Raw genomic sequence first — 9669 nt, 5'->3', positions numbered from 1 at the left:
TGAGTTCGAGGCCAGCCTGGTCTACCAAGTGAGTACCAGGACAGCCAGAGCTATACAGAGAAACCCTGTCTCGAAAAACCAAAAAAAAAAAAAAAAAGAAAAACCAATAATAATAATAATAATAATAATAATAATAATAATAATAATAAACACAAATCCCATAATTTCTGGTGTGTTGCTAAAAATGCATATAACTATGAAGTGGTTCTTCCCTTGGCAGTCCAGTGAATGAGTAGCATGTGATGCATTCAATAAAGCTACTCTAAGAATAAAGACAGATCTAAGGGAGCTATGCAGAAGGTGATACAATTCACGTTAGGGTATAGTAAGAGACCTAAAAGAAAAAACTCCCTGAATGGAAGAACGCCTTAATAACTTTGAATTCCTTCACTGTTGCTATATTTCTTAAAGTCCCACAGCAACTGTGGGATTATGCTGTGTCCCACTGTTTATATCTTAAAGTAATCTTGAAGCATTCTTTATCTATTGATTTGTCTAATTACTGTGTGGTTCTTTATTAGAAACATGTGTTCTGAAAGTTTATCCATCAGAAAGACTCCCCACTTATGTAGACTCTCTTGTCATCTACATTCTCCAATAAGATAATCACTCATCTGTGGCTTTTTCAAATCTAAATATATTTAGTTTAAAAGTTTTTAAACATAGTAATATTAACATTAAATATTAAACTCATTCACAGTGTCTACATTTCTAGTTTTTGGCAGGTACTTGTGAATGGTGTCTATCACATTAGCCAATACAAGCAGTTCTTCTACCTATACAGAAATGTGTGTGGAAGGACTATAATCAATAGTACTTTTATAGTCAGAAATACTTTCTACATATTCTTCCTCCTGTTAAATTAAAAATGGTTTAGTTGACCAAATCTGCTTATCAAATGTTCCTAATCCTACCTCTATACTTACTTGATTTTTCTAAGGCGTCTTGGCATTGATGTCAAGATTCTCGAAGCTAGGACAGAATCAGCCACTGAGTAGTTGCTTGAATTGCTTTGTGGGATGGGCAAAAAGCTAAAGACTGATTGTTGTAAACAAATTGAAGTTCTGAGATATATTCACATGTTTGGTCAATATTCGGGAGTGGATGAAATCCAGCCAGATCCCTTTACCGTGCAAAATATGCTTTTTTTTTTTTTTTTTTTTTTTTTTTCCACTGCTTGCTAAATTCCTGGGATAAATTGCTTAGGCTTCTGAATTGCTGAAGATATATCGTTTCCTTGTTGAACTTGTGATGTGAGGGAATGAAGCATAGTTTCTATGTGTTAGCATGTAGGTCTAATGCTATTCTTGCTGATACTGTGTGGCCTTTGCAGATCATGGTGGGTGAAGGGATTCTCTACTGCTGCCTCTCCAAAAGAAGAAACGGAGCTGGATTGGAGCCTAACATCAATGCTGGAGGCTGCAACTTCAACTCCTTTCTTAGGAGAGCCGTCAGATTCGTTGGTGGGTGTGAGGAGCCAAAAAGAATGGAAATGCTTTTTCGTAGAGAAATGCTGTGTCTAATTACAGATATTATACCCTTAAAGCTGTAATTTAGATGTATACATTCAGTATGTGATAAGTTTTACACTATACAGGAAACTGGTTTTTTTCAAAAACAGAATCTAAGCTTTCTCTCAAACATGTGTTATTTAGAGTCATGGCCATGGTTTTTTGAGCTAGCAAAAGAAATAAATTTAAAAAAGAAAAAAAGAAAAAGAAAACATTTCAGGGCATTTTGCCAAACTCTGGTTGAAGCATAAATGTACTTTAAAGTAGTTTCAAGGAGTGTAAGTTTTAGGCTTTACTTTTTCCAGAGGAGGAAAGAAGAGTAAAGGCAAGGTCCCTGTAGCCCTGGCTGGAGTCAAATTACAATGTTGCTGAGGCTGACTTTGCCTCCTAAGTTTTAGAATTATGGGTGTGTGGCACCCTACCCTTTTTTGTTGCTTTAAGTGGAGAATAAGTGTCAGTGAGCTGTCATTAATTGACAAGGCTTAAGAAATTAATTTATTCACATAAGTGAGTCTGTTCATCCTGAAGTCACCATGTTTGGAAATGTCACGAGAGACTGCTGCATCATGGCTATTTATTTTTTCTTGGTTAGAGTCTCTTGTCCCTCCCCCACTTCACCTTAAAATTTTTAATGAAGTCTATAAGAAAATTATAGGCCTGACTAAGACTCTGAATCATACCAATTCCTAAATAACAATTAGTATGGGACCATCTTGATGTAGTTGGTGCCACAGACTTATTTTCACTGATTTAAACAGTTATCCACAATATCAGACACCAAACGAAATGTTTTATCTTCATCCTTCTAAGTCAATAAGGGTTATTTTTACCTTATATAATTACTACTTCATAGTATATCATTTTATTAATATATTATTTTCACCTTGTATTATGTTTTCCTTATATTATTTTGGGCTTATATGCTTTAGCATGTCAGCATAAAGAAGTTGGTACCTTCATGTAATATTATCTCACAAAAAATTAAATTAAATCTTCTCTCCCATGATGAAAAGAATACTGGCTCTGAATAATTCCCCCAAGCTCTGCCCTTAAAATTATCTTTTTGCAATCATATTAATATAGTTAAAAAGCCAATAGTCCTCTTAGTAGTCAATGACACTGCGGCTGTGCTGAGAAGGGAACAATCACTAGAGGGGAAGAATGGAAAAAATGGGGTGTATAGTTCAGTGCGAAGTTAGTGTTTGAGGCAAGAAAATAGAACTCCAAGATCCAAGGCTGAGCCCAGAAACATGTTCCCATAATAGAATATGATGTTATGGACAAAGGAGTGTGAACTCTGAAATGTTCTCAGCATCTCCATCCTCCCTGGGCCTGGAGAGTCTTATTCTCCAAAGGTGCAATAAATTGATTTCCTTCCTATTCCATCTTTACCCAGACCATGCACATCTTAGACCACACTGTCTGATCTCTGTGTTCAACACACAATGATCCATAGTACCTGGTGTTAAGAACACATCCTAGGGAGCTGGAGAGATGGCTCTGCGCTTATGATTACTTGCTGCTCTTCCAGAGGACTGGAGGAGTTTGGATCCTAGAACCCACGTTAGGCAGATTACAAATGCCTGTACCTCCTGTTCTGGGGGATCTGACACTTTCCCTGACCTCCATGGGCATCCTCAGTCTATTACACATCCTAGCACTCCTACATATTAACATATATATATATATATATATATATATATATATATATATATATATATAAAGGATAGAGCTTATTCATGCTTCTAGGAAGTAGAATGTAGAGATCAGCTTTTTGTGTCATAACTCCCCAGTGTCAGTGACACCGGGGTTGTGCTGATTAGGGATAATCACTAGAGGAGAAGAATAGAAAATGGTGTGTACAGGTCAGCGATGCTGGTCTGGAGGTGGTGATGGGGTGCCTCTCAGAATGATGCTGTGAGTGACTCATGAATCAGAAGTCAAGCAGCTGAGTCAGAGCAAATGTGGGAATCAAGGCAACCTGGGAGGTAACATAAGAGCTAGATTGCATCTTAGAAGGAACTACTCACAAGATGAGCCAAGCAAGGGACTTCAAAGAGGTATAGAGCTTGAGGCTTCGTAATGTATGATTGGTCCCAGAAGATAAAAGTGGGGTTTTGGCTGGAGATAAAGAACATCACCACCAAATAAGGCAGCTCCCACTGCTTCCCTGGCTGTAGCTGTCACTTGGTTATTACGACAAAGCCTGCCTTCCCTCTTCTTTGCTTAATTAGCTCTCTTAGCAGGATTGTGCTTCATAGAGAATGAGACTATGGATTCTTAAGGGTTTAGAAACTGTGGAGTTATAGACCATGGTGAGAAAAGAGGCTAAATTACCTAGAAATGCTCAGAAGTTTTAAGTTATTTTTTAATTGGTTGCATACATCATATTACAAATTTGAATGACTTTTATTATATTACGTCTTTGTGAATTTTATATATTATATCTAAAGCAGAACTGACTATTCTCACCTCCTCATTTGCTTTTATGTCCTTCCTATCCCTGTCAACCTCTACCCCTCCTCCCTAAAAGCTCTTTTCCACATTTCTGAACTTCAGTACTGGGGGACCAATAGGGGAAGTTGCCTTAGCTGCAAATCCACCGGGTTCCAATGAACAGTTCCAAACCCATGATCACATGGATGGCCTGAATAAGTTCAGTTGATCACAAAACAAAGAGAATTAAATTAGTAGCATTTTAATTCTACTACAATTCTCATACCCTGTCCTTCTCAAATCATTCCTCAAATTTCCCCCAAATAGATGACAAGTGACCTTGGGTGAACCCTGTTAAGAATTGACCTTACTCTGGGCAGTGGTGGCNCACNCCTTTAATCCCAGCACTNGGGAGGCAGAGGCAGGCNGATTTCTGANTTCGAGGCNAGCCTGGTCTACAAAGTGAGTTCCAGGACAGCCAGGGAGGGCTACACAGAGAAACCCTGTCTCAAAAAAAAAATGACCTTAGGCACTGGGGACATGGCTCATCAGTTAAACACACACACTGCTCTTGCAGAAGACCCAGGTTCAGAACTTTAGCACCCACATCAGGCCACTCACAGCTCCCTGTAACTCCAGCTCTCAAAATCTGACACTGTCTCCTGTGCTTTGCAGGGACCTATGCTCACAGGTGCACAGGCACACTAATTAAAAACAAATATTTATATATAAAGGTTATACCCTAATTAACAAGTGTAACTACAGTGTACTTACTGCTTGGGGAATTCTCAGTGTATTATGTTGCACTTAAATAGGAACATAGTTTTAAAACTTCCTGTATTAGAGAAAATGGCAGTGTTCTATAAGGTCACATATCAGTGTACGATACACAGAGTTAAAACTAATGGAAACCCCTCATGAGCCAGTGACTTGGTAACAGTGTTTTCCATTCCGTTCCAGGTGTCCATGTGTTTGGACTGTGCTCCACAGCTCTCATTACAGATATCATACAGCTCTCCACAGGATATCAGGCACCATACTTTCTGACTGTGTGCAAGCCAAATTATACCTCTCTGAATGTGTCCTGCAAAGAAAACTCCTACATCGTGGAAGATATTTGTTCAGGATCTGACCTTACAGTTATCAACAGTGGCAGGTTGAAAGCAGAACTTTAAAACTATTCCACTCTGATATTTGTGTCATGTCACACTTGTACCGTCTAAGCATCCCATTTTCAGTCACAATGACCTTTATTTTACTTATGTTTTCAATGGAATGATCTCTTCAGTGACTCTAACACAGATATAGGCTAGTGGCATGTTCTGAATCCTTCCTTAAAAGTCTCCAAATTTCAGTTTCACAGTCTTGCTACAGGATCTCCTTCACTTAACCCATATTTTGTGTTCTATGACATCAATGATCCCTTATAGCCAACAGTCAATATATACATTAAACTGGTGTATGTCAATTACCAAAAACTTGTGTTGTACCTCTTCTGTATTCTTTATTTTAAAAGTAGATAAATTTTGCTTCTCTGAAGTTTGCGAAAGAGTAACATCTACAATAACATCTCTTTTCTTTGAATGAATACAAGAATGTTAGAAGGCTCCTGAATTTACATTTCAGAAAGTTAAGAATATAAAACTCAAAGAGCTACTAATATATTGAATTCTTTTCAATAAACAAAGTAAAATAAACTTAAAGACAGGAATAAGTTCCTGAGAAGCTCAAAAGAAATAGAGAGATGCAGAACACTAAACAATTATTATGAAAATTGTATGTTATTTAATGACTTCTCACAGAAGCAAATTCCACGGACCAATCAGTAATTGTGTATCTACATTAAAGAACCTGTATTCTTTCTCATTTCTTCTACATTTATTTGTGCTAAATTGCAACCATCAAATAATTAGAAAAGCAATAATATTAATGATTCTTTTTTTCCATGTCTTTCTCCCATTGAAAGAAATTTCTAATTCTTTTGCTGTGTATCATTTTCTGTGTGTGTTCCATGACCAGTGCTATAAATGAACCTTGCTCCCTAAGCTGTTTAATTGAAGAAAATTCTCTGTTGTTTTTGAGGTAACAGTCATGTTTTATTGGGATAAGCAGAGAAACAATTTGTTTAAACTGGACTTTTCTTATACATTTTTAGAATATAAAAATACATTAAGACCTACTGGAACAGGAAAATATTTTCATTACTTAATGTAATGAAACTATCTTGGAGCATAAAAAAAGTTTAAGACATCAAAACCCTACATTTTATGAACTTTCACAGTGAAACGCTGTAACCCAAGAGTAGTTATCGTCTTCCAACTCATTACGGACTTCATCTTCTGTGTTCCTTTGCCCACCTGATACGTATTTTCTACTTCCTTTCACTTTAATTTTTACTGAAAAGTACATCACTGCTATTCTTTAATGCTAATCATGACCAGGAATACTGCTGAAGGTATTAAATCACTCTGGTTTTCTCAGTAAACTAGATATGAATTAAGGCTCTGTGGCATTGAGTTGAACATCTTGCCAAGCATTCTTGAGATGGTTGCTGGCACTCAAACTAAGATGCATAACTTGGCTGTCTTCCTTTGGCAGAAAGTCATTCCCATCCCAACACGCGACCCTCGCTGCCTTTGCTGCTGTGTATGTGTCCGTAAGTATTAGGTTTCTTACTGTTAAATTGTGACCTTTAGAAAAGCTGAGAAACTAATGATTCCTTCAGGTGACTGATTACAATTTAGTTCTGCCTCCCTTTAATAGCATCTAAAGCAGTTATCAGGTGCTTCTTAGAAAAAAAAAGATAAAAATCAAAGAATTTTTTTATTGAGAGTCATAATGCTTGCTTGACCTTGGGCCATTTTAATGCAATATTATGCATATTTATGAAATACATGAAAATAACCCAAACCAAAGAACTTTTATTAAATGTACAGAAAACCAGAAAGGTGCACGGCTTTCAGTATTTATGTGACAATGGTTAATTCTGGGTTGCTGTCAATTTAATAAGTGTTAGGCAATGAAGAGCTCTTGTGTTTCATTGACATAGCCTGTGAAGTCTTTTGTGATACAAATGGACTAAAACATTGTGGTATATAAGAAGGAGGTGAGGATCCATTGGCCAAATCTGCACTGCTTCTTATATACCACAACCCAGAATTTTTCAAATTTTCCTGCAATTACATGAGAGCTCAGCTGTTCATTTTGTGATTGTGTCATGCATTTCCCTCCTCAGACAGCTCAGAACTTAACCATGGCAAGTGAAAAGAGTGTACATTACATTGAGGGTATCAGTCAGACATTTGAGTTGAACTTCTGTTTGCTTATACTTTTCTAACACAGTGGCCTTTCTCACACACTTAACTCACCTCTTTCATTTTAAAGATGTACTTCAATTCCACATTAACTGATTCCTCTAAGCTCCTGAAACCTCTCTTGGTCTTCACATTTATCATCTGTGGGATCATCTGCGGACTAACACGGATAACTCAATATAAGAACCATCCAGTCGATGTCTATTGTGGCTTTTTAATAGGAGGAGGAATCGCACTGTATTTGGTAAATAACATTATTATTATTTGGTGAAGTACAGTTTAAGATGGAAAGGCTTTCTTTTCATAGGATATTTTGTATAATACATTACTCATGATGTATTTCATATTTATGAGAAAAATCATAAGAGGCATCTTCATTCAATGCCAAATTACACTCTATTCCAATAACATAATTTAATGAGTTCTTCTTGTGAGCCAGAATTGAGTTGAGGATCATTGGATTTCAGTCTTAAAGTAAGCACTGTATGTGTGTGTGTGTGTGTGTGTGTGTGTGTGTGTGTGTGTGTGTGTGTATGAGAGAGAGAGAGAGAGAGAGAGAGAGAGAGAGAGAGAGAGAGAGCTATAGCATATATATTGAAATTTTACATATGAGGAAAGTGGAGAGAAATAAAAGAATGAATAGTGAAGTTTTAGAGAAAGTTGCTGTAATTTTCCCACCATAAATTTGCAATTTCTGGAATGTAGCTATGTTCCAAGTAACAGTGAAATTTTTATCATTTTTTATCTCTCAAACATGCTAAACATCTTCTAGATAAATATCTGCATTTTAAGGAAACTGATAGTGCCTATTGAAAGTCGTCATGCATATATCCCTTCATTCATCTTAAATATTCATTATCTTCCCATTGACATCTATCATAAAGCAAAGGATGCATCCCTCAGCGTCTCATGGTATACAAGCATCAGTATAAATGGTTACAACATGCTTAGTGTCAGAATGTGGTTCTAAGGAATAGGGAATTGCCAGTGGGACATCAGGAAGCGTTTCTAGAAATGATATGGTAAGGTAAGAGAGTATAAATCACATTCAAGGGGAAGAGATTATCACACAAAGAGACAGAAGTGTGAAAGAACAGCTACAAAGAAAGGGAAATGTTGGGATGAGAAATGATGGCCAAATTTGTATCCTGGAAGACAAGACTTATGGTGACCTATTCAGTAGACCAGGTAAATAATCAACATAATAGATTGCTAGAGAGAAAGGCATTTGAGGGGCTCATGATGAATCAAAAGGCACTTAAATAGTTGTGTCTGAAGGACAGAAAAGCCTTGAGAACTTTGTAAGTCAGGGACATTACTTATAGAAGTATCACTGTAGTTATTTAAGGCATGCACAATTGCCAGGTCACAGAGTCAAAAAGAACCAAAGGTAACCAATATACAGGTGACAAATAGGAACAGGCAACAAGAAAGAAACTGAGAGGGGCTAACAGACATAAATGTCGGTTGCCAGTTGCTCATAGCCACAGCTCTTAGCCATGTGATCTTGGTACTTGTAAGAATGGAATTACAAAAACAAAACAAAAACAAACAAACAAACAAAAAAAGCCGTGAAAAAATATTTATGAAGTATGCAATGATTCTGTCTTTAGGAAAAAGTAGAGTCAGTGATGAAACTGAATTTTACGGCTACATATGATTCTTCAGCAGAGAGGAAAGGACCACACTGAAGTCAGTGGGTAATAAGGGCACATAAGCCAAGGGGGCTATGGAGTGCCAACCAGCAGTGAGTGCTACAAGAGAAGGAGGAAAGAGCTTCCACTTGTACTCAGAGTGTGCCCTTTGCGGTCATGTAAGACCCCGGTACCCTGGCACTCACAAGAGCTTTACAACTAGCCCAAAGGTTATGGGTATGAAGTTCAACACTTCAGAGCCACCCAAAAACTTGATCCTTTACCTATAGAATTGAAGTAGGGCTATAGCTCAGTAGTAGAGCACACAAGACAAGGTTCCAAGTACCACAGAATTAATTAGTTAACTAATTAATTAAAACTAATAACTGCATGCTCTACATTCTTTCAAAATAAGAATTAAATCACTATATTACCATTCTGAGCACTGAATATTATATAATAGGGTCAGAACTTGCTGTTCAGTGGAAGTTTTCCTCAGACATACAACTGAAATGCAACTATTAATAGAACATTAGAGAGTCTTGGTGCCAAAGGCAAGGTATATAGATTTGAAAGAAGACACTAACTAACAGGATAGCCAGGGCAAAGTCCATGCCGGTAATCTTAAGAGACTTGAGCAGGAGAATTGCAAATTTAAGGTCAGCCTGGTCTACCTAACCAAGTCTTCTAAAAAAATAAAATAAAGTAAAGCAGGAGGAGGAGGAGGAGGAGGAATGAAAGAAAGAAAGAAAGAAAGAAAGAAAGAAAGAAAGA

General features: G+C 37.1%; 1 protein-coding gene across 1 annotated transcript in view; it reads left to right on the top strand.

Moving 5' to 3' along the window:
• The window catches only part of Plppr4 (phospholipid phosphatase related 4), a 39377-nt gene that overhangs the window by 25925 nt on the left and 3783 nt on the right, over window positions 1–9669 (top strand). The window contains exons 3-6 of the mRNA XM_021196480.1: window positions 1334–1463; window positions 4908–5103; window positions 6546–6603; window positions 7332–7505. Of these exons, the coding sequence (XP_021052139.1) occupies window positions 1334–1463; window positions 4908–5103; window positions 6546–6603; window positions 7332–7505 (558 nt within the window). The remainder of the gene's footprint in view (window positions 1–1333; window positions 1464–4907; window positions 5104–6545; window positions 6604–7331; window positions 7506–9669) is intronic.

Source organism: Mus pahari, chromosome 4, assembly GCF_900095145.1.
Source record: "Mus pahari chromosome 4, PAHARI_EIJ_v1.1, whole genome shotgun sequence".
In the NCBI taxonomy this organism is placed as follows: Eukaryota; Metazoa; Chordata; class Mammalia; order Rodentia; family Muridae; genus Mus; species Mus pahari.
The sequence above is the reverse complement of the archived record's forward strand: the minus strand, read 5'-3'. Positions and strand labels throughout refer to the sequence as shown.